We start from the raw sequence: 26,942 nt of genomic DNA on the forward strand, positions 1-26,942 counted from the left end.
TTGGATATAGATAGAGCCGAATTAAGAGTGATTCATAGGTTTTTAGCTAATTCGATTACACAAAGGGGTAAAAACAAGGAAAAAGTAAATGAACAGGATTTGTTTTACCATATGTGTATTCGAGACCCACAAAGCGCTGTAAGTATACCATATTGTGTGGGTTATTATTTATCAGCTATGGTTCGGGGGATGAGACCGCATAGCATAATAGGAGGTGGTATTTTTATTACTTTGATTGGTGAATATCTCGGTGTGGATATAAGTCGGGGGGGATTATTAGTAGAAGAACCGGAACCCCGCGATACTATAGGTTTAAATGTATACCATGGTGCGAAAGTTTTGAAGAGGCGAAATAACGCCGCAGTACAATACCATGGTAGACATCCACAGGTGGAGAGAAACCAACAGCAAGGTAATGTAGGAGGGGTGAATGAGATGCAAGAAATGCAAAGGTTTATAGCTTCTCAGGAATACGAAAATGCTAGACAGAGAGCATTTGGAGATTGGCAAGTTCATCAGAACCAAATCATAGCTCATTGCCAACATATAGTTAGAAACTATATTCCTACACCGAAACCCATCTTCCCTCCCTGGTCTATAGAGATGCAGCCACCGTATCCTACGTATGACCCTGCCGAAGCATTCTATAGCACCTATGGTTATGCCTGGAACCCCTATTGGTACCAGTATCATCCCTAATATACTTAGTTTTATTTATTTTGTAATTTGTAATTATTGATACGTTTAATACTTTTGTTAATATTGTAATCATTTTTATAATTATCTAACTTTTATTCTTAGATTTTAATAATTTTTGAATGTGGGGTAATATACCAAACTTCAAAAATATGTATATATGTTTGCAGTTTATCTTATGTACACAACAGGGTAAAACAACGCATTTTCAAAGACTGGCATTAAGTTCAGCAAAAGCAACTAATTTTGACGACAAGATGCAAAATATATGTGAAATAACAACAAGACGGAATGAACAAATGATGTGCACCATTTATCATTCAGCAAACAAACGCCAATATATTTGGAAACTTTGGTAAAATTTAATCATTTTCACACAAATCACCCTCAATAATTTAAATTATTACTGATTTCTTGCAAATGAGGGCATTGCAAGATCTTAAGTGTGGGAAGGGGTTAAATTCTTTCGGATTTTAAAAATTTTTACTTTATACACTTGGTTACCATTAAAAATACTAGTAAAGCAGTAGTTGTATTAGAATCTAGTGCTCTCTGATAATAAAGAACAGCCCTGGTCTTATATACTGACTACCCAATTCTAGTAAAATTTTTCAAAATTTTCAATTAAATGAACTAAAAATCATGTTTATACATATTTATGAACGATAAAACTAGGTTTTAACACCGAAATTATTGTTACCTCAAAAAGGACATAAATTGAGAAACAAACCAAAATGTTAAAATTCATTTAAAATGGAATAGAGGACGATAAAAAGGAAAATAAAAGCCAAGTGTGGGAAAATTTACCAAGTTATCTTAAACATATGTCACATATATCTGTAACAAATAACTGAAAATACTTTTGCTTTGGACTAAACTAAACTGTTTTGCCCGATGAAAGAAAAGAAGAGATGGATCTACACGATGAATCAATTCCATCATTAAAAGGAAGTAAAGTCCTCCGAAAAAGACACGCGCTTCTTGATTTAGGTCATGAAGTTGTCGTCCAGACCAGCTGTAGGTTGACGAAAAATCTAGAAAAATCATCACTAAAATCAGCAGGAAATCCACGGACCTCAGCATTAAACAGGGTCACCAAGTGGTCAGATTTATCCTAACCATGAGAAGGATTTATCTCGTACAATGGGGGGCACCATGCAAATTAGCTGGACAAGACTAATGAATCAGATCCCCAGAAAGGATAATCTCCTTAAAGATTAAAAATCAGCTTTTAAGACTGATATTACTCAATCCTAGAGATTGACCTTAAAGATTGAGAATTACAAACTCATGGAATTCAATGATATCTAAACTCGAGCTTGAACGAGAAAATATTTTGATCAAAATTACAAACCGATTTATTTTCTGAAAACCCAATTTTCAATGCGTTCATTACCATTGAACGTAAAATCCTAGGAATTCACCTGGAATTCATTAGGTCACCTGAACCAAATCGGGTGTCAACCGTAAGAACGGTGGTTGCATAGCATGGTCAAAGACAGGACCTTGTGCCATACCGAAAAATTATAAGGGTGAGCTTTACTATTGCTCCTACCAAGGATAGTAATTGCGTCCGACACGTTATAGACCATAATTAAAAGCATGTAAGGGGACATTGCCTTAACAGTTGCTTGTTCAACGCTTTCCTTTACAACCGGACGGTAGTTTACCGAAAGGTAATATACGGGACAAGTAAACTGGACGTGTTGCTTTCCAAATACAAGGTTAGCAAGTGGGTGACACAAAACCATAAGTTTTGAGCTAAAATTTTCAAATCTGAAACCCACCAAACCCACAAAAATATTTTGCAAACACCGGTAAAGGGTTATCCCGGAAAACTTATCTAGGGTAAAAACTAGATTTAATTTTCAAAAGATCAAATGTTTTCATAAAGATCCAATTTCCTTAATGGATCTAAATTTTTATAGTCATGTGGGACTGTAAACCATATCGTTACTACCATTGTTCATACCACCGTATAGAAATCACTGATGTACAAAGTGTGAAGAATAAAGAAGTGATTCTAGTATTTCAAGACGATATTGCTTGAGGACAAGCAACGCTCAAGTGTGGGAATATTTGATAATGCTAAAAACGAACATATATTTCATAGCATTATTCCTCAAGAAAGACAAGCTTTTAGTTGCAATTGTTCTATTTACAAGTGATATTCGTTTAAATAATAAAAGGTGAAGACAAAAGACAGATTTGACGAATTGAAGACGCAAACGACCAAAAAGCTCAAAAGTACAAAAGACAATCAAAGAGGTTCCAATTATTGATAAGAAACGTCTCGAAATTACAAGAGTACAAGATTCAAAACGCAAAGTACAAGATATTAAATTGTACGCAAGGACGTTCGAAAATCCGGAATCGGGACCAGAGTCAACTCTCAACGCTCGACGCAACGGACTAAAAATTACAAGTCAACTATGCACATAAATATAATATAATATTTAAATAATTCTTATAATTATTTAATATATTATATTTATATTTAAACCGTCGGTAAACAAAGAGCCAAACTCCTCTGAGCAGTAAAAGTAAACTCCGCGACTCGCGGAGTTTGAAGGCCAAAAAGGCCGCGAGTCGCGGAGCCCCAAATTCAGAAACCCCCTATAAAGCTCGCGCATTCTGATCGTAAAATATCATCTTTTTTCTCCTCATTCATACGATATATTTATATTTATAATTTATATTTTAATTTTAATTTTAATTATAATTCTAATAATAAGGGTATGTTAGCAAATGTTGTAAGGGTGTAAGTCGAAATTCTGTCCGTGTAACGCTACGCTATTTTTAATCATTGTAAGTTATGTTCAACCTTTTTACATTAATGTCTCGTAGCTAAGTTATTATTATGCTTATTTAAAACGAATTAATCATGATGTTGGGCTAATTACTAAAATTGGGTAATTGGGCTTTGTACCATAATTGGGGTTTGGACAAAAGAACGACACTTGTGGAAATTAGACTATGGGCTATTAATAGGCTTTATATTTGTTTAACTAAATGATAGTTTGTTAATGTTAATATAAAGATTTACAATTGGGCGTCCCTATAAATTACCATATACACTCGATCGGACACGATGGGCGGGGTATTTATATGTACGAATAATCGTTCATTCAACCGGACACGGGAATGGATTAATAGCCACTAGAATAATTAAAACAGGGGTGAAATTATGTACAAGGACACTTGGTATAATTGATAACAAAATATTAAAACCTTGGGTTACACTCAGTCGACATCCTGGTGTAATTATTAAACAAAGTATTAAAATCTTGTTACAGTTTAAGTCCCCAATTAGTTGGAATATTTAACTTCGGGTATAAGGATAATTTGACGAGGACACTCACATTTTATATTTATGACTGATGGACTGTTATGGACAAAAACCAGACGGACATATTAAATAATCCAGGACAAAGGACAATTAACCCATGGGCATAAAACAAAAATCAACACGTCAAACATCATGATTACGGAAGTTTAAATAAGCATAATTCTTTTATTTCATATTTAATTTCCTTTATTTTATATTTAATTGCACTTCTAAATATCGCATTTTTATTATTATTGTATTTAATTGCACTTTTAATTATCGTACTTTTTAATTATCGCAAGTTTATTTTATCGCACTTTTATTATTCGCAATTTCATTATCGTTATTTACTTTATGCTTTAATTTAAGTCTTGTATTCATTTTTAATATTTTACATTTGGTTTTAACTGCGACTAAAGTTTTAAAATCGACAAACCGGTCATTAAACGGTAAAAACCCCCCTTTATAATAATAATATTACTTATATATATATATATATTTGTATTTTTATAAAAGTAAACTAATATATCGTTAAGCTTTGTTTAAAGATTTTCCCTGTGGAACGAACCGGACTTACTAAAAACTACACTACTGTACGATTAGGTACACTGCCTATAAGTGTTGTAGCAAGGTTTAAGTATATCAATTCTATAAATAAATAAATATCTTGTGTAAAATTGTATCGTATTTAATAGTATTTCCTGCAAAAAATTTAATAGTATTTTATACCACTCCGCTACCGCATCAAGTTCTTCATAAATTCCAAAAGTTCTAGTTTCATAAAATCAAGAATACTTCCAAGATTGCAAGTTTACTTCCAAGTTTTCTAAATCCATTCCAAATAATCATCCAAGATCAAGAAACCTTTGTTACTTACAGTAGGTTATCTTTCTAATATAAGGTAATAATCATATTCAAACTTTAATTCAATTTCTATAACTATAACAATCTTATTTCGAGTGGAAATCTTACTTGAAATTGTTTTCGTGTCATGATTCTGCTTCAAGAACTTTCAAGCCATCCAAGGATCCTTTGAAGCTAGATCTATTTTTCTCATTTCCATTAGGTTTATCTAAGGAACTTGAGGTAGTAATGATGTTCATAACATCATTCGATTCATACATATAAAGCTATCTTATTCGAAGGTTTAAACTTGTAATCACTAGAACATAGTTTAGTTAATTCTAAACTTGTTCGCAAATAAAAGTTAATCCTTCTAACTTGACTTTTAAAATCAACTAAACACATGTTCTATATCTATATGATATGCTAACTTAATGATTTAAAACCTGGAAACACGAAAAACACCGTAAAACCGGATTTACGCCGTCGTAGTAACACCGCGGGTTGTTTTGGGTTAGTTAATTAAAAACTATGATAAACTTTGATTTAAAAGTTGTTATTCTTTGAAAATGATTTTTATTATGAACATGAAACTTTATCCAAAAATTATGATTAAACTCAAAGTGGAAGTATGTTTTCTAAAATGGTCATCTAGACGTCGTTCTTTCGACTGAAATGACTACCTTTACAAAAATGACTTGTAACTTATTTTTCCAACAATAAACCTATACTTTTTATGTTTAGATTCATAAAATAGAGTTCAATATGAAACCATAGCAATTTGATTCACTCAAAACGGATTTAAAATGAAGAAGTTATGGGTAAAACAAGATTGGATAATTTTTCTCATTTTAGCTACGTGAAAATTGGTAACAAATCTATTCCAACCATAACTTAATCAACTTGTATTGTATATTATGTAATCTTGAGATACCATAGACACGTATACAATGTTTTGACCTATCATGTCGACACATCTATATATATTTCGGAACAACCATAGACACTCTATATGTGAATGTTGGAGTTAGCTATACAGGGTTGAGGTTGATTCCAAAATATATATAGTTTGAGTTGTGATCAATACTGAGATATGTATACACTGGGTCGTGGATTGATTCAAGATAACATTTATCGATTTATTTCTGTACATCTAACTGTGGACAACTAGTTGTAGGTTACTAACGAGGACAGCTGACTTAATAAACTTAAAACATCAAAATATATTAAAAGTGTTGTAAATATATTTTGAACATACTTTGATATATACGTATATATTGTTATAGGTTCGTGAATCAACCAGTGGCCAAGTCTTACTTCCCGACGAAGTAAAAATCTGTGAAAGTGAGTTATAGTCCCACTTTTAAAATCTAATATTTTTGAGATGAGAATACATGCAGGTTTTATAAATGATTTACAAAATAGACACAAGTACGTGAAACTACATTCTATGGTTGAATTATCGAAATCGAATATGCCCCTTTTTATTAAGTTTGGTAATCTAAGAATTAGGGAACAGACACCCTAATTGACGCGAATCCTAAAGATAGATCTATTGGGCCTAACAAACCCCATCCAAAGTACCGGATGCTTTAGTACTTCGAAATTTATATCATATCCGAAGGGTGTCCCGGAATGATGGGGATATTCTTATATATGCATCTTGTTAATGTCGGTTACCAGGTGTTCACCATATGAATGATTTTTATCTCTATGTATGGGATGTGTATTGAAATATGAAATCTTGTGATCTATTGTTACGATTTGATATATATAGGTTAAACCTATAACTCACCAACATTTTTGTTGACGTTTAAAGCATGTTTATTCTCAGGTGAATACTAAGAGCTTCCGCTGTTGCATACTAAAATAAGGACAAGATTTGGAGTCCATGTTTGTATGATATTGTGTAAAAACTGCATTCAAGAAACTGATTTCGATGTAACATATTTGTATTGTAAACCATTATGTAATGGTCGTGTGTAAACAGGATATTTTAGATTATCATTATTTGATAATCTACGTAAAGCTTTTTGAACCTTTATTTATGAAATAAAGGTTATGGTTTGTTTTAAAAATGAATGCAGTCTTTGAAAAACGTCTCATATAGAGGTCAAAACCTTGCAACGAAATCAATTAATATAGAACGTTTTTAATCAATAAGAACGGGACATTTCAATCCGAAACCACACGAGATTACTACCTCAACAAGATGACCGAACTACACGCGTCACCCTGAATCCGAACTACATGAGATTCACTTTCTCAATACAATAAGATGACCGAAACTACACGCGTCATCGTGAATCTGAATACACACGCGACTCACTTCTCATCATCAAAACCCTTCGCCATTGGGGTTATATTATCCACATCACAACCACGTGTGACAATGTACACACAAACGTGTACCTCGCCAAAGGTGGTCAACTAAAACGCACAACCGTGCCAATTGGACCTATACACAAGTCCATCAAATCCACCTATATGTGAAGTGAGCTCTATAGCCGATAATCACTTCACCCGACCCGCACCCATCCTACACATACATATGCACATAGGATATTAACACTCACCTTAAGCCTTGATGAATGCAACCAAATAATCCGCAACACGCCAATGGAAAGTACCTATTCCATTAATCACATAACAAACAACACAATTAGGGTGGATTTATAAATCGACCCAAATTGACAACTAGTGCAAATTCGACCCAAATGCACTTCCAAGCTCAAACCGTGCCAAAACCAACCAATGATCACTAACACAAGTGAAAATGGTCCTAATAAGCCAATTAAACCCTAGCATAAGCGTTAAACACCAATCTTGCCCAATATGACACCTTAACCCTAATTTTGACCCATTTCAAAATTAGTTAACCCAAATACACCCAAAGTGGTTCCAACACTTCTATAATCACTAATACTAGTGATTACACACTACATACAAGTCTTTAACATGGTTAAATCATTAACCAACCCAAAACCCACCAACAACAACAATAACTAGTTACAATTACCCATTTCACCTCCTAAATGGGTTTTACAACTAACTAGCTCAAAACCCTAAACTTGAATATCAAATCACCAAGATGAAATTCGGAGTTAGAACTTACCAATACCGCCAAAATGATGCCGTTGACGAGATGAACAACTTTAACACTTGAGGTTTGACCAGAAACAACCTCCTTCTTCTCCAAATGGAGCTCTCTCTCTCTCTCTAAATCTCTCCTCTCTCTCTAGGGTTTGACGGTGAAAGTGTTTTTGAGTGAAAATGAAGATAAAATGAGCCTTGAATCAGTCTTAAGGCTCTAGAACCGGCCATAAGTGAGATTACCAAAACACCCCCAAAAGATTCCATTAAAATGGGTTAAAATGTCATTACAACGGCATTTGTCGCGTTTCGCGACACTTCGTCGCGTTTCGCGACACCAGGACGCGATAAACAGCACTTAAACGCGACAAAAAGACAGAAATCATGCATCAGAAGTTGTCGCGTTTCAAGCATGTTTGTCACGGGTCACGACGCACCAGAACGCGATAAAACACCTCCGAACTCGACAGTTTAGCTGATTTACTCCAATTTCACTTTTAAAACATCCCAAAGTCTAATGTGGTCAACACATTACATCCAAACTATTAAATGATCATTCTTGGACTTCAAATGATGCCCCGAGCGTCATGTTTAGATAAACGGGGTGTTACAACTCTCCCCCACTTAGTTTCGATCACGTCCTCGTGATCCTAATCATTTAATCAATCCAAACCGACACACTAAGGTTCTCAACAAACGTTTCAATCCGACTTCCATCGCATTACACATTAACCCAAGGACTAATCCATTAACTAAGATACACACTTGCACGCATTCCGAGCCGTGCAATACACGCAACAACCGAAGTCTACAACAATCACTTAGAATACGCGAAATCACCACGTATTCTTCCAACTCCTCTAAGCAATTCTTCTCAAAGAGTTACCCTTAACAACTAATTGTCACCCGCGATTCATCAAAACCACAATTTCGAGCACTAACACTAACTCAATCCCTCACATCGGGAAGAACTCAACCAATCTCGTACCGAGATATCAACTCCTAGCGTACCATACCAAGTACATCGCTAGTAACAACCGCACCTCACAATAAAGTTAACCATCTAAACCGACGAAGACCGAAATAAAAGCGAATCCTTACGGATAACACTTACCACTTAAAATCCCTTGTAGTGCGCAACACGACCAATACGCAACTACCGTAACATCATAACAAATAGCTAAAACCGATAGCGCCTAACCGACTATGGCAACGCAAATCCCAAGGTGTACAAAATCGACTATTGTCACACCCGTAACAACCTGTGATCGAAACACGGCTACCGCATCACTAATCACACAACATGGTCCTCACGACCCCACCATCAGTGTATAAAACAATCGATAGATCACACAACACGGTCCTTACGACCCCACCATCGGTGTGTAAAACAACCGATAGATCACACAACATGAAGGCTGGCCGAAAACTACACGCGCCTTAGTGAATCCGAACTACACTCGACTCACTGCCTTCCTCGCAACAACAATCGGGATTGGCCGAACTACACGCGCCTTAGTGAATCCGAACTACACGAGAGTCACTATCCCAATAGAATGACCGCAACCACACGCGTCACTTGGGAATGCGAACTACACGAGACTCACTCCTCAATACAATGACCGAAATCACAAGAGTCATTTGTGAATCCGAACTACACGCGACTCACTTCCACAATAAGATGACCGAAACTACACGCGTCATCGTGAATCCGCAAACACACGCGATGCACTTCCAATCTCAACACCGGATGAAGTCAGCGGACCCCGTCAACGGTCATGCTTCACCGATATAACACCACTCCCATGATGAAGTCAGCGGACCCCGAAGGTCATGCTTCACCAATATAACACTACCTCATGATGAAGTCAGGGGACCCTGAAGGTCATGCTTCACCAATATAACAATACCTCATGATGAAGTCAGCGGACCCCGAAGGTCATGCTTCACCAATATAACAATACCTCATGATGAAGTCAGCGGACCCCGAAGGTCATGCTTTACCAATATAACAATACCTCATGATGAAGTCAGCGGACCCCGAAGGTCATGCTTCACCAATCACATACGCACTTTTGGCCTCAAACAGCGAGTAGTGCAACATCGCGCTCTGCTACACTATAGTGAACCCTAACGGATACCACTAACCATCCACACAATCGAGCAAGAACCACATATATCGAACATAGGCACAAAACAACAATTCTCCAAAAGAGAACCCGACACACACACACATCCCTTAACCGAGGGATTTTACCTTGCTCGCCAAACACGTCCTTTATCTCCTAACGAGATTTACCACATTACCACCTGGTGATAATTTCAAATCCAAAATCATAAGTACAATTTAACCAAAATTGTACTCCACCACAAATCGACCAAAACTAGGTCCCGACACTAATTCCGGATCTACCAAAAGCATCATCAGAAATCTCCCACTAAAACCTCCTCGTGCGGGAGTGCAACTCCCCCACTTGGAACTACGTTCCATAACCGCATCTTGTATACCCGTACAATGCTACCAAAGGTAGACTTTACTAACAATTGGGTTCACACGACCCATCACCACATCTTGCTCCAACCTTGAGCACACGAAGGATTTCAACCAATCCTTAAACACTTCAAACGAAAAGTGTACCACAAATTACACAAACTCTACTCTTGCAATCATCCAATTGCTATAGCTCATCAATCTTCACCCGGTCACCCATGTACCTAAGGGTTTCACTTCGTTCCCGAAGTACAATGTAACTGCAATACAATCGGAGTAGAACACCACGCTAGTAGGTATGAAAGAGTCACCTAATGTCGCGCCACGTAGACTCCTTTACCAACATGCATCGAGATCAACACTCGATTTCTCAGGCTTCATCCCACCCGTCGAACCTCATGGTTCATCAACTTCAAAATAAAAGCGAACACGCGCTTAACAACCGAACACCAAAACCTATTTCCATGGCTTGCTAAAAATATTTCCCAAATACTAAGGAATGCTTGGTTGCACCAAGTCTTACGCCCTTCGCCCGACAATCAAACGTCACCATAGGGTACTTCCGTTAGGAACGCCACCCATAATAATAACATGCACAACCAAAGCATTTAATCAACTCAAATTTAAACGGCACTTAATAAATAATCAAAGGACATATTTATTAAAATGAAACGTACCTTAACGTCTCTTTGCCGCACCCGTCCCCGCTAATTTGGGACATTTCGACTTACGATGTCCTTCTTCTTGGCAATGGAAGCACACCATACCATCACCCTTTGGCACCGAAAATTCCCAAGACTTGTGACCCCTCACACCACAATTGTAACACCTAGACGCACTAGCATCCGATATACTCTTCCGTGTACCACCCGTGCTCACACTCGTACCCTTAGTCCTCTTACTTGGAGCACCATAAGAAACAACCTTTCTCTCGCTCGAAGGTTCACCCTTCTTGGATCGCGAGTACGACTCGAAACCTCTAGCCAAGTCAAATAATTCTGCAAATGATTTCGCTTGACCCCTGCTAATTTTATTCTTCAAGTCATCATTTAAGGTCCGATAGAAATCTCCCATCAACAAACGATCATTCCCCAAATACTCTGGGCAAAAACGAGCCTTCGCCATAAAGGTCGTCTTGAGAGTATTCAAATCCATAGATTCTTGTAGCAAATTTCTCAACTCATTAAGCAATTCCCACAAATCGGCTGAAGTCCGGAACTCCTCGAAGAATTCCTCCTTAAATTCGTCCCACGACAAAGCCATAAACGTTTCACCACCGACAAGGTCAATCTTACCGTCCAACCAATCCCTCGCCCTACCCCGCAACAAACTAGTAGCGAGTATCGTCTTTTTTCTCGGGAGGGCATTCAATAGTACGAAAATACCCTTCGACATCTGAGATCCATGTTGTGCTTACTAAAGGATCCGGTTTCCCATCATACATCGGGGGTTTAGTCCTCATGAAGCTCTTAAGACAACGCTCCATTTCACTACTACCCCGAAATTCGGAATACTTCCTATCCATTTCTTCTCGTAACGCACCCACTTGCTCCGTAACGGCGGCCGCAACTCTAGCGTTAAACTCCGCGTCGTTTGTCTCGATCTCGTTCTCGTCGCCATTCTAAGGAATGCAAAGCGATTAGATCACGAACGTATAAAGCACACACAATACCGCCCCATCTTGCTAAACACTCGTCGTACATCACTTGTTAGACACGATTTGCACCCGTAATAAGGTTTGCAAGTCCTTATTACGCACACACGCCGTATCAACTCGTTAGTACAACGACCGCCTCGCTCGATGCTATAAACAAACACAAACAAAATTCTACGCGGCATAAACACACGCGAGAATTATTATCACAACACAATTATATATTAATAATATCCGCATTACTAATATAGACGTTAGTCCACCTACAACAAGGCACTAACTATAACCCATTCCGACCCGTACTCCTACAAGTCCCGCACAAAATTAAGCACACACAAAAGTCTAAGTCTAGGCACCTATCTCAAGTTACCTAAATCCCTTAGACCATGCTCTGATACCACTTGAAACAACCCGACCCGTATTAAAACCGGCCCATAAAATTTTTTCCTTTTAATACGCGTTAAAAATACTTTAGGTCCCATTACACATTTTCTAAAACATGATTATTACCAAAGTAAGTCCATCAAACTTAAAACACACATTAATAAATTTTAAACTCCCTAATACATTAGTACGTTATTTAAATCATAACCGGTTATAGTCATTATGACCCGACTAGTTACTTTTACACAAAACCGAGCATGGTGATTTGGGACTACGCTACCCAGATCCTAATCGAGTCCAAAAGCAAGATCTTCTAAAGCAACCTAGCCAAGATCTCTAATTCCCAAGCTTACCCGAGCCGCCACCACGCGAACCTAAAAAAATATCAACAACGAGAGGGTAAGCTAATGCTTAGTGAGTGAGAATATACTACATACATATATATGCATAAAATGGACACGCCACAATAATAATCAAATAACGCATACCGGAGCATCCAAGCATAAAGGCAAGATAATCTAAGCATACCGTACGATCACTAAGCAACAAGCTAACAACATCAAAAATAAAGTAAGTTCACCAACGACGATGTGAACGATGCCAATAAGCTACACCCGGAGGGTTAGCTACATCACAATAGTACAACAATAATACACACACACACACACACACACACACACACACATAGATATATATATATATATATATATATATATATATATATATATATATATATATATATATATATATATATATATATATATATATGTATATATATATAAACGTCCAAGGTTAACCCCTTAACCCAATACCGAAACCAAATACCACAATGAAGATTGGTCGAACTACACGAGCCTTAGTAAATCCGCATACACACGAGACTAATATCTTCACTAACACAACAATATCGAGGTTGGCCGAACTACACGAGCCTTAGTAATCCGAAACCACACGAGATTACTATCTCAACAAGATGACCGAACTACACGCGTCACCGTGAATCCGAACTACACGAAATTCACTTTCTCAATACAATAAGATGACCGAAACTACACGCGTCATCGTGAATCCGAATACACACGCGACTCACTTCTCATCATCAAAACCTGAAACAACGCAACCCGTACTCCGTACGATAATTTTTTTTTTTTTTTAAAATGATACACATTCACGCGCCAACTAAATATGTAAACCATTCCACACGTTTCATTAAAACATACTACGAGTTTAATGTTTACAAAAAGGCACAAAGGCCATTAACGAATGAGATACAAGTTTGACCAACTACAAATGATAGTTTATAATCCAAACGACCCCTTGAGCATGGTTTGGGACTAAACTACCCAAAACGTAGGCCAACTTCCAAAAGCTTCAACATAACGTCAACAAGGGACACCTAGTGCCCAACAACCCCCTTGCCCTTATCCGCACCTGCAACTAAAAATATAAACAACGAGAGGGGTAAGCTAACGCTTAGTGAGTGCAATATTTATGTGTTTACATATACAACCTACTTACTTGCATTCACTTACACATTTACCGCATACATGCTAGCATTATAAATAATCATACTATCCCAAGTATATTACCAAACTTTCCACCAAACTAGCTAGCATAACAATAACATTTAGCTTAAACAACGTAATATGCTACAATCCACATACAACCATGGTTAACCAATCGAACAAGGGAACGGTGTTCAAAGACCGTCGGAGTTCGTAACAACCATTAGTGCACTTAACACCTCATACACTAACCCCACGGGTGGCATCTTAACACTTCGATACTTCACCCCGAGTGGCATCTTAACACCTCGATGCTTCACCCATCTATTCTACGGAGTGGTGTCTTAACACCTCGACACCTCACCCCTAGGTGGCATCTTAACACCTCGATGCTTCACCCCGAGTGGCATCTTAACACTTCGATGTTTCACCCATCACATGAGAAGTGGCGTCTTAACACCTCGACACTTCACAACTCATACTACACAAATAAATACATCATATATGCACGCACATAATTATCCCACTCACCTTAGCACTTCGGTGGTGATTATGCACTTCCGAGCTTCAAAGCAAAGTACCTAATACATTAAGTACACATTCAATTACACAACTAGTGGAATTAACCACATTACACCTACTTGAGCATTTAATGACCCAATTCACATTAAATGGCTCAAACACACCACAACCGCCCTTAAAGGGCCAAGACTCGACTTTGGACACTAAAGCTAGTGAATTAAAGTCTACTAACTTCAACTAACACCAACTTATGGCATTTTATACCCATTTTACCCAAATTAGGTCAACTAGTACACTTTTGACCCATTTTCACACTTGCCATCCAAATTTGTCAAACATGACCTATTTACTACTTCATTAACATTGAACAAGTGTTTAATGCTTGACAACACCATTAACACCTACAAACTCCATTTCATTAGACCAAACCCTAGATCATGGTTATTAGGGTTCCATAACAACAACATAACCCAAATTCACCCATTTTACCCCCAAATGGGTCATACAAGTCTCTAGTAACCAAAACCCTAGTCAATAATCAATTAAAACTCAAAACTTGGAGTTAGAACTTACCGAGACTATCAACGCGTAGCTAGAGACACAAGGAACAACCTTAACTCTTGCACCAAAGATCAACCCTCAATCCTTCACTCTCAAAACTCACTTTAAATGTTGAGTTTTTGGGAGAGAAAATGAAAGAAAAGATAAAAGAAAATAAATGGAATGGATGAGTGGTTGGGATTTAATGCTCCCATCAGATTTATACGCGAAATTATCAATTTTCCCCTTGAAGTCATTTAATTTGAGCTAAAACCGGCACCAGTCTGGCAGTAATGCCGCGGCGCGGCTCCAATCGTCGCGGCGCGACAAACAACGGGGAAATTAACCCTTTTTAACCCATGTTCTGATCCTCTTTGCTTGCTATGCCTCGGCGCGGACCATAAGGTCGCGGCGCGGCCTAAGGCACTATCTGGCCATTTCGACCATCTTAAACGAATTTCGACAAAAATTAATTTTGTACATCCCAAACCCGCTTCCTATTCTCAACTAACCTTCAACTATAGCTTCGCAAGACTTAACGCTACCAAAACCCACATATAGTCTTGCTTATGCGCACATTATCAAGTATACACATACTTATATATATATATATATATATATATATATATATATATATATATATATATATATATATATATATATATATATATATATATATATATACATATATTCATACATCAACGCGTAAGCTAGCGAGTTATAAACTTACAAATGATTAAGTATGTACCTTTCGATACGTAGGAGAAAAACGGGATGTTACAAAACCCTTCGCCATTGGGGTTATATTATCCACATCACAACCACGTGTGACAATGTACACACAAACGTGTACCTCGCCAAAGATGGTCAACCAAAACGCACAACCGTGCCAATTGGACATATACACAAGTCCATCAAATCCACCTATATGTGAAGTGAGCTCTATAGCCGAGAATCACTTCACCCGACCCGCACCCATCCTACACATACATATGCACATAGGATATTAACACTCACCTTAAGCCTTGATGAATGCAACCAAATAATCCGCAACACGCCAATGGAAAGTACCTATTCCATTAATCACATAACAAACAACACAATTAGGGTGGATTTACAAATCGACCCAAATTGACAACTAGTGCAAATTCGACCCAAATGCACTTCCAAGCTCAAACCGTGCCAAAACCAACCAATGATCACTAACACAAGTGAAAATGGTCCTAATATGCCAATTAAACCCAAGCATAAGCGTTAAACACCAATCTTGCCCAATATGACACCTTAACCCTAATTTTGACCCATTTCAAAATTAGTTAACCCAAATACACCCAAAGTGGTTCCAACACTTCTATAATCACTAATACTAGTGATTACACACTACATACAAGTCTTAAACATGGTTAAATCATTAACCAACCTAAAACCCACCAACAACAACAATAACTAGTTACAATTACCCATTTCACCTCCTAAATGGGTTTTACAACTAACTAGCTCAAAACCCTAAACTTGAATATCAAATCACCAAGATGAAATTCGGAGTTAGAACTTACCAATACTGCCAAAATAATGCCGTTGACGAGATGAACAACTTTAACACTTGAGGTTTGACCCGAAACAACCTCCTTCTTCTCCAAATAGAGCTCTCTCTCTCTCTCTAAATCTCTCCTCTCTCTCTAGGTTTTGAAGGTGAAAGTGTTTTTGAGTGAAAATGAAGATAAAATGAGCCTTGAATCAGTCTTAAGGCTCTAGAACCGGCCATAAGTGAGATTACCAAAACACCCCCAAAAGATTTCATTAAAATGGGTTAAAAATGTCATTACAGCGACATTTGTCGCGTTTCGCGACACTTCGTCGCGTTTCGCGACACCAGGACGCGATAAACAGCACTTAAACGCGACAAAAAGACAGAAATCATGCATCAGAAGTTGTCGCGTTTCAAGCATGTTTGTCACGGATCACGACGCACCATAACGCGATAAAACACCTCCGAACTCGACAGTTTAGATGATTTACTCCAATTTCACTTTTAAAACATCCCAAAGTCTAATGTGGTCAACACATTACATCCAAACTATTAAATGATCATTCTTGGACTTCAAATGATGCCCCGAGCGTCATGTTTAGATAAACGGGGTGTTACAATTAGGCCCATCATGAAGTGCCTCTTCCCACATGACTGGGTCCCAAGATAATCTTTTGTCTTACATTTATTACGGTCATCCTAAATATATTTTAGTCAGTAATGGCCATCACATTCCTATACATGGGCTCGGAAATTCGTCCATAAATACTCCTCGTAGACCTTTAATTCTTTCTAATGTTCTTTATGCTTGATATCGGCTAAAAAGTCACATTTTCACCCCGGTATTGAGGCTCAAAAACAATAAAGTTCCAAGCTTTATCGCCAAAATACCCGCTTTGTCAGTTAAAAAAGAAGATCAAGTAATTACGGTGCAAGACAAGTTCCCCGGAAACCAAGTTACGATCCCGGGAACGAGCAAAACGATCCAAGCAAACAGCAAGACCAGTGGCAAGAATGGCCTGCCAGCCGGCCTACCATGATCAAAAACGGCCTTCCATGTGGCTTGGCACTGGCCACCAAAAACGGGCATAAAAACCAGCTTGCCCTTGGCACCGGCCACCAAAAACGGCTTGTCAGCCGGCCTGCCAAACGGCTCCCAGCCAAAATTTTCACTATTTAAGGAGGTCATTTGTCATCTATTTTCCACACACTTCAATTCACTTCTTCTCTCTCTCTCTTTCTACAATAATTAGTCGTACTTTCAAGGTCTTCGACTCCGTGCGGGAAATTTAGTACCCGGAGAAGAACGCCGAAGATTGTATTAGGAGCGGTCTGGAGTTTGAAGTTGTCACTTTTGTATTTAGAACTTGTTTAATCTACTGGTACATATATCCTTTGTCTTTACATAATGTCTCCCATTATTATGATTTATGATATTGTTACCATGATCAGCGAGTGGTTATCTTTAGTGTATGCTATGATGTAGTTAGTATTTAGATTGAGTTTTTAACACGAACGGTTAAGAGTTTAGGGTTTAGGGTTTAGGGACTAAACCCAAAACACTAAACCCTAAACTCTAAATCGGTCTAAATTTTACTTCATAAAACATGAAGAAAAAAACGTTAACATTTTTCACGAACAATATTATCTTGAATGTTATTTTTGTCGATCGTTTTCCCACCTAAATAATAACATTCATCACGAAGTGTCTTTTTTAAATGTTCATATTTTCGTGTGATCTTGATGCCTGAAAAAAAATCTAAAAAAACGAAAAAAAAAAAAAAAAAAATTTGCTTCCCCCCGCTTCCCTCCGATTGGTTACTTCCCCCATTGATCCTCTCTCTCTCTCTCTCTATCTCTATCTCTATCTCTATCTCTCTCTCTCTCTCTATATATATATATATATATATATATATATATATATATATATATATATATATATATATATATATATATATATATATATTGATCTGAATTTATTTTGGACCAGCAGCAAATGTACAAGTTGCACCTGGTTCTCAACAGTTAGGTGGAGACCTCTAACATGGCATCCCACCTAGTGTACAGAACAAACTGCAATATAATTTCAGGAGCACATCGAATTTCATTACTTATTCACTTGCAGAGTATCAAGATGGTTTAGCTAACCGTATTCTTGGCAATTCTCCTATCAACATGGCTGCTGGTTTAAATGACCGAATTTCTGAACGAGCCGGGAATATTGAGGCTTTTTTTAGTTGGATTTTAATTGTTTTGTATGTGGATGTGTATGTAATTTTTTAGTAGTGATAGTTATATGCTTTCGTTAGGTCTCTGCTTTTGGATTTAATAGGTGTGATGATCAAATTTTGACGTACTCTTGTTCAATGAACAATGAAAAAATCTACATTTTATATGCACTTTTGAATTATATAATTTGTTATAATGTGTTGTGTTTAATGTTTATGTGTATGTATTTGTTGATGAGGTCTTGACATAGTCGAACCACCATTATGAAGTTGTTGATCTGACCTTAACAAACCTTTTGGTTGATTAAGTTCTTATGATAAATGTTATCAAAATGGTTTGGTGTTTGAACATCAAGTGGTGCAAGATTGTTGTCCCCTGAACCAGTTGTACTTTGGCATTTGGATTGGCGTGATCTAGCAAACGAAGCAAAATAGAGATGAAAATGAAACGAGTAGTAATAGTTCTTAATTCACTGATCAAGCAAAATAATACAACAAACATGTCTTTTGTAGAGAGTTATACGAGACTCATTGATCATGCAAATTACATAAAAACAAGTAGTAATAGTTGTTAACTCAAATATAGATGAAATGAAACACTAATCCTTCAAATACAGAATCCAAACAAAGAAAACACATAGAATAAACATAAATGATGGAGACAATCCAAGCTATGTTGTTGTTGTTGTCGTTGTCTTAACAAACCTAGTAAACTTGCTCTTCTTAACATTGTAATGCCCATCAGGGACTCGTTGATCATGTAAATTACATGAAAACAAGTAGTAATAATTGTTAACTCAAATAGAGATGAAATGAAACAATAATCCTTCAAATACAGAATCCAAACAAAGTAAACACATAGAATAAAACATAAATGATGGAGACAATCCAAGCTATGTTGTCGCTGTTGTCGTCGTTGTCTTAACAAACCTAGTGAACTTGCTCTTCTTAACATTGTAATGCCCATCAAGATTCATCTCTTAACCAATCTTTGGCGTGTACTTTGGCCATGCTTCGGAAAAAAATGCTACGGATTGGCCGAGAACCTTTAGTCCTGCAAGTTTGGCTAAACTCTCGATGTCCAGCGATGTCGGATATGGACCTCTCCATCAACACTGAGTATCATGCCAGCATTGTTGAAGAATCCTGACACGAAATCTTGGTTCAACCTAAATAATAAGAATACATAAATTACTAAGTAATAAATTAAACACAAAATTAACACAGTACTAGGTTTTTTTATTAATTTAATTAGACCTTATCATATCTTTATCCTTTAAACCAAACACGTATCCCACATGAGGGAAGTTAAAGACGATCTGGTCAAAGTTTTTTCCCGAAAGCTTGGAATGTCCCGCCATGGTGGTGGCGTCCACTTCATGTAAAACAGTTGCGTTAAGCTTTTTCAAAACGTCTATGTTGTCTAGAGCTTTGGCGTAGACCTTCGATCATAGTCCAAAGTTTTATAAAAAAACTTCATTACAAAAAAAAAAAAAAAAAAAAAAAAAAAAAACAATCAAAATTCATGATCACTAAGTAACTAACAAAATATTACAATAAGGCACACAATACTCACCGTACTGTGGGTATTGTTGAAGGAAGTTGCACTGATAATTTCACCATGGCCGAATGTAGTTGTCAATCCCATACTAAAATTGAAATTAGTTTCCCCTAGCAGTAGGATTGTTTGGGTATGATCATACTCAATCGGCCTCTTGTCGCTATGAAGATAACGAGTATCTACAATCAACCACACATAAATATATCAATATTAATTGAAACCATTCCAAATTATAAAAATATTAATTCTTGTTGTTCAAATAATATAAAAGCCCCAAATCAAATCGTGAGTGTTATATGTCAAATCGTAAGTGTTATATGGAACCAGTAAGTAATAGGTGAAATGAAGAAAAACAAAAAGGCTGGCGACCTAAAAGATATTACAGCCCAAATTAGCACAAAACAATAGATACAAGTGTTATTCATGTTTAACAAACTAAGCAATATTCTAGGAGACTTGTAATGTGTACGAGTATATGTTCTATCCTATAAAATACAAATAACAAACTTGGTGTTTGACTTTGTTGACTCTATTAAAAAAATTACAAGGACAAATAGGGCTCAACCTTGTTGAGCTTTGCAATTCAATTTATTTTTTATTTTTTTTTGTTTTGGGTGGGGCAAAAAAAGGGATTATCACCGAATTACCTATTTTTTTAACCTTGTTGACTGACAGCCCTGTAAAAAAAATTGACAGCTTGCGTCCTTGCATCTAAACTTAAAAAAGTTAGGTTAAAAGTAACATGTGTTCACCGTACACACTCACAACCACACACATACGCAAGCAATCTGGTGCCCACCACCACCAAAATCGTCACTCGTCACTCGCAAAATCGTCATCTTCATCCTTCAATACTCACAAATCACTCGTAAAATCTTCATATTCATTCTTACTCGCTCATCTTCATCCTTACTCCCTCATCGCCAACGTATATCATTACACCACCACCATCTTCGAACGAATAACCGCTCGACTACGCACCACCATCATCGAACCACCATCATCGTTCATTATGGCTCAAGAACATGTTAGATGTCTTCGATCTAAGTTATATTCTTCGAATTTTTTAGTGATTGTGCCAGAACATTTGTTTTTGCACACCAACCGCTCGATTAAATGTCTCAACGAATTGTGTTTGTATTTAGTGATTTACGTTTGTATATTCATTATTGAGATTGTGTACGATATGCGGGTCTTTTGAAAGTTTTCTCATGTATAACTGTGGTTGTTATACAGGCGCAAGGTTAACCTTGCGTCCTTGCGTATCGTATATATTGCACGCAAGGTTAACGTATCCGTACGGATGTAACGTACCGTTCTACAGTCCTTTATTAGTACGAATGTAAACTAAGTGTAAAACTTTAAGTTCTCATATGTAATCTAAATGAACGAGGACCTTACATTTATGCACCAACAATAGCCATTCGGGAAAAATGTCATGGAACATTTTCTCACTATCGAGCAAAAGATACTTAATTATGACGGGGAGGGGTACTCGCCCACTAAAATTCGAAACCATACGGTATGTAGTAATTTTGGAGAAATGAGACAAATAAAACAGTGTTGTCCCCTACATTGTACTCGTACATGTTATTTTGAACTTGTTATTTTTCACAAATGAAATGAGTAATTTAGGTTGTACTAGTAAGAAATTGCATAAATTTTGTCAAAAACAATAGAAATTTTCATATTTACTCCGTTTTATAAAGCTTAGTAAAGTAACGCGTCATAACAAAAATAAATATATGCATAGACTAAAAAGTATTCTTATTTACCTGTTTTTTAAAGTTCATGAACACGTCATAATGATAGTGTAACGACCTTGGAATTTCCAACGTTTATTTATTAATAATTATTATTATTAATACGTGTGATAAAACGAATGTATGTCATTACATTTACATGTTGCCATGATTGCCCGAACTTGACTTTTAAGTGCCCGAAACGTCTTTGTGACACACGAAACTTGCACGAATAATATTTTCAAGTATTATTTACATTCATGATTAGTTTTATTAATCATTTTAATTAACTAAAGTTGTTGGTTAATTACTTGGACTTTAAATGGATTAATTTGTTAATTAAGTGAACTTGGGCTTTAGTAGTGAAATGGACTTATGACTTTGGGCTTCCAAGCCCACCCTACATTATTAGTGGACTTAGTTAGCCCACTCTTCCACTTGTAAGTATTACTTGAAACATTAACTAGTTAGTTTTAACAATTAGAATCTAGTTAGTTGTTCTTCCCATGCATGCACCCATTTTAACCACCTTTAAGGACAACTACATGCTTGTAACCATCAAACACTTGCTCCCCTCCCTTCCTTTCTGCTGCAGCCGTGACTTTCAAGGGGGATAGAAGGGATTCAAATCTTTTTTTTTTACTTACTACTTGCTCACTTGTTACTCTCATTCAAACACACACAAAATCCTCTCAACTTTTCCTCTCTTTTTCTCTCTAGATTGTAAGCATTATGAACTTCTTTTCTTCCTTTTTTTTTCTTACAAAACTGAATTTATATACCTTAAATCATCATCATCTTTGTTGTTTGATTACTTGTTAGTTATAGTTGTTTACTTACTTGTTGTTGTTACATACTTGTTACAAGAATCAACTTTCTAGTTAGATTCTTCTTTTATCTAGTAATTACAAGAACACTCAAGAACATAGCTTACTAGTTATGATTCTACATATACTTTCTTAAAAGATTGCAAGTTCATGTGTTGATTAAACTCATACTTGAAGTTCATGAAGTAAACTTTAAAGTTTACTTTCTAAAGATCAAACTTTGGTTTGAATCTTTAAAGTATGAACAACCATGAACAATTTACTTGTTTATTTAGTTACTTGCACTTTAATTTGATGTTTGTTGGTTATTATTGGTCAAGTGTTACTAGTTAACCTTGATCTCATTAATCTTGAACTAAAAGTTAACTTTGAAAGTTCAAGAACACACAAATAAGTTTTCTTTAAAAATAACTTTGTATACTTATGCTTGATCTAGACTTTTGGGTCTTGGATCTTCAAGATCTAACTAAAGAACTATGTTCTACATCTTAAGATCTTGATTAGTTAGTTTACTTTCAAGTTTGTAACTTGTTATTAGCTTTAAAGTTCATGTAGGTGTTAGATCTAAGACTTTGATGTAACTTTGGTTCATCAAACTTCATACAACTCTTAAGTGAGTTGTGCTTCATGTCTTAGACTTGCACTAGGGTTATGATGGTCAAGACTTGGTTAAGATGATGTAGATACATCAATGAGTTGTACACTTGAAGCTATATGCATCAAGGACGAGAACCATGATGAACATCAAGCACCAAGACCACCGGAACCCACTTAAACTTACTGTTTCTGTCCAAAACCTACTGACCTGCTGTTTCTGTAACAGACTAGCAGACCTGGTCTGTTTTAACCATGATTTTTAGATAGATCTTTTTGAGTAGATAACTTTTCATATAGGACTCGTCTTAATCCGAGTTACGGTTTAGGATTTATGGCCCTCCGAGCGTCACTATGTCTTTTAACGTTGTGCAGAAATTTCAGACCTACTCGCACTTAAACCGTCACCACGGTTAAACGAAGACGAGTTTGCTTCTGTAAATTTTACCACACTTAAGGGACTCATATATGGAGCCATGGCCACTGGTCTCACCTTAATTCGGTAAGGGTAGAGGCCGTGGTGACTGATCGAAGTCAGCCTTTGTTTTAAACTACTTTCATAAACGAAACCTACTTTACGTCTTTTGTTTGATGATGAATGATGATGACCTTTAAGACCTTATTTACATACTTTTAAACCTATTAAGACGATTTACTGACTTATTACTATTTGCCTTAGGTTGAGGACCTTCGGACCGATTACTTGCACACCTTTTCCGAACCGACTTTACGACTACATTATCATTGTGAGTTATAGCATTCTCTTTTTACTTTAACTTATTTTGGGAACTGAGAATACATGCGGATTTTATGTTTTACATACTAGGCATGAGTACTTAAACTTATATATGTGTGGGTTATACAACGGCATAAACATTCCCTTTAGCTCGGTAACGTTTAATCATTGGTTTTTGAACCGTGAACGTGAATCTTAGATATGGATCCATAGGGTTTGACATCCCCACTCGGGCTAGTAGCGCTAGCATTTAACGAGTGTTTAATACTTCGTAAACATACGCACTTGCCAAGTGTACTTTCAGGGGGTATAAACGTTAAGTTAGTTACCAAGTGCCCACGGTTAACATATATTTTATCATACTGTTTTGAAACGCTCTTTGTAGCACTGAAATCTCGTGGCCTACCTTACATACTGTTATACTTAAACTATAGCTCACCAACCTTTGTGTTGACGTTTTTAAGCATGTTTTTCTCAGGTGCTTGAGGTTAGCTTCCTCTGTGTACTAGTCGTGCTGTAGACACCCGCTGCTTAGAGTTGCTATCGCATGAACTACTTTATTTTGCATTCAAACATTCGTACTTTTGAACTATGACTTGTAACGACCATTGTGGTCACATACACTTATTATTTGCTTCTACTTAGTGAAGCATGATTTTGGATTGTAAAACATTAGATGTCAGTTATGACGTCACTTTATTATTGAATGCAAACTCTTTTTGAAAACGCATATAATACTTAACCTTGTAATGATCCTGTTGTTGATGATTCGTACACGATGGTTTTGTACAGGGCATCACAGATAGCTCATGAGATTTGATGATGTTGAATAAGACGCCATTGAATTCTCGCTCTGCAAATCTTAATATACCTCGTCTGGAATAAATTTGAATAAATTGAATACCTCATCCGAAATAAATTTAATACTATAAAGGATTAGATTTATATATGTCAATCAAGATATGTAAGCAGTATTTGTGACGTTTAATGAAATCCAATTAGAAAGTTTATTATCAATCAATAATGTTAAACAAAAGAATTGGATCAAATCACTACCATAATACATTTTTCTTTGGAAGTGATATTGGAAAACTATCATGTGATATATCATATACAAAATCAACTCAATTGTGCTAAAATCGTTTATCAAGGTATCAATATAGTCATCCACAAAATAGAGATATGAAAACTACAAAAGCAGATGTAATAAATGTAAAAAAGTTTATAAAATACATCTTATACACGAAATCTTTGACCAACAATAAAGGTAATGCAAACTAAGCTAATGATATACAACATAAACCCCATTATTCACATAGTACAACTAAACATGCACATGGTACAACAAAACATGAACAATGTACAAGAGTTTAACTAGATGACTTGTCTATATTAAGCTAATACTCCGTATTATACTTCAAAAACGTATAAATATCACTAACAGCTGATAACTCAAGTAAAAACAAAATCGATGCTAGATACATAACAATCAATCAATCAATTTATACGATTAATGAGACCAAAAACAGAATCATCTAGCAACAAAGCAAGCAGAGATATAGCTACAAAATCAAATAGATCCACATAAACATAGATGCATACGGAATATATTCATGAAATTAGTGATGAAAAACGAAAAATTGGACGAACCTTAACGAAAGCTTTCTAGATTAGATGGAGTAAAATGAAGAATAGGAGAAGATGAAAAGGTTTTGTAAGTGAACTAAACGAAGGTATCATGTTAGGGTTTTTTAGGAACCGTTAGATTAAAGATCCAATGGCTGTTAAATGAAGCGACCCGAAATCGTCATTGACGGCGCCGCTAACTTAGGTCCCGTTACGTGGTCGTAGTCCCTATATGAGACTCGTTTGACCAAAATTATGTCGCGTTCTTTTGAAACGAATCATGCTTGCAAAGTTTAGTTTACAAAACCGTTCAACAACAATTTTAAGTTTGCAAAAGTATAAATTATAAATGAGATAACTTGCGACATAATTAGTTTAAAATCACGGTTGCTATAAATAGTGTAAGTATGTAAACGATATGTTTGAATCCAAAGGTGCTATCACTAGCGTATGTATGTATGTATGCTTGACCCCAAGCAAGAAATCAGAGTGTATGCATGTATGCTTGACTCCAAGCAAGTATGAGTGTACGCGGAAGCATGTATCAAATAGCCAAGTATGAACCTGAGAAACATATAGAAAACTGTCAACGAAAAACGTTGGTGAAATCATAGGTGTTTTAGTAAACGTTGTATTTGAACCACAAGATTTAGTATAAGATGATTATCAAAATCATTTGCATTCCAAAGTTGTTGTTTGTATCCCGGGCACCCAATTATCAAACTTAACTGTTTTGCACCCTTTGTGTAGTGTTAGAACATACACTAGACCCGAAAATATATTTCATTCGCTAACGGTAACGAACCGTCCGAATGAGGCTCGTCAAGCCCATGTGATCACATAATATAAGTTCACGTTTACACCCTGCAATTGTAACTAATGATAATTGAATTGAGGCTGTTTGTTCAAACCCGTTCGTGGAATGTTCGTTTTCGTACTTGTGTTCAAGTGTAAAAGTATGATACGTATATGTTTCTCATCCCATAGTTTAAAGCATAAAAGTTGTTGAAAGATGGGACTATGATCTCACCTCGAGTGCACGAG

General features: G+C 36.4%; 1 protein-coding gene across 3 annotated transcripts; it reads right to left on the minus strand.

Moving 5' to 3' along the window:
* Nucleotides 1-19,423: 19,423 nt before the first annotated feature.
* Nucleotides 19,424-22,185, minus strand: LOC139845041 (heavy metal-associated isoprenylated plant protein 41-like). Of its 3 annotated transcripts, none has more exons than XR_011758177.1 (4): nt 22,149-22,185; nt 20,389-20,552; nt 20,070-20,286; nt 19,424-19,981 (listed from the first exon to the last, which is right to left on the minus strand). XR_011758177.1 is itself a non-coding variant. In XM_071835266.1 (4 exons), the coding sequence occupies exons 2-4, from the start codon at nt 20,458-20,460 to the stop codon at nt 19,879-19,881; spliced, it is 360 nt and encodes a 119-aa protein (XP_071691367.1). In that variant the 5' UTR covers nt 20,461-20,552; nt 22,149-22,185; the 3' UTR covers nt 19,424-19,878. The 3 variants fall into 3 exon arrangements, 1 of the variants encoding a protein (XP_071691367.1); XM_071835266.1 differs by having other exon boundaries at nt 20,070-20,254; XR_011758178.1 differs by lacking the exon at nt 20,070-20,286.
* Between the last annotated feature and the right edge of the window lie 4,757 nt (nt 22,186-26,942).

This window comes from Rutidosis leptorrhynchoides, chromosome 4, assembly GCF_046630445.1.
Source record: "Rutidosis leptorrhynchoides isolate AG116_Rl617_1_P2 chromosome 4, CSIRO_AGI_Rlap_v1, whole genome shotgun sequence".
NCBI lineage: Eukaryota > Viridiplantae > Streptophyta > Magnoliopsida > Asterales > Asteraceae > Rutidosis > Rutidosis leptorrhynchoides.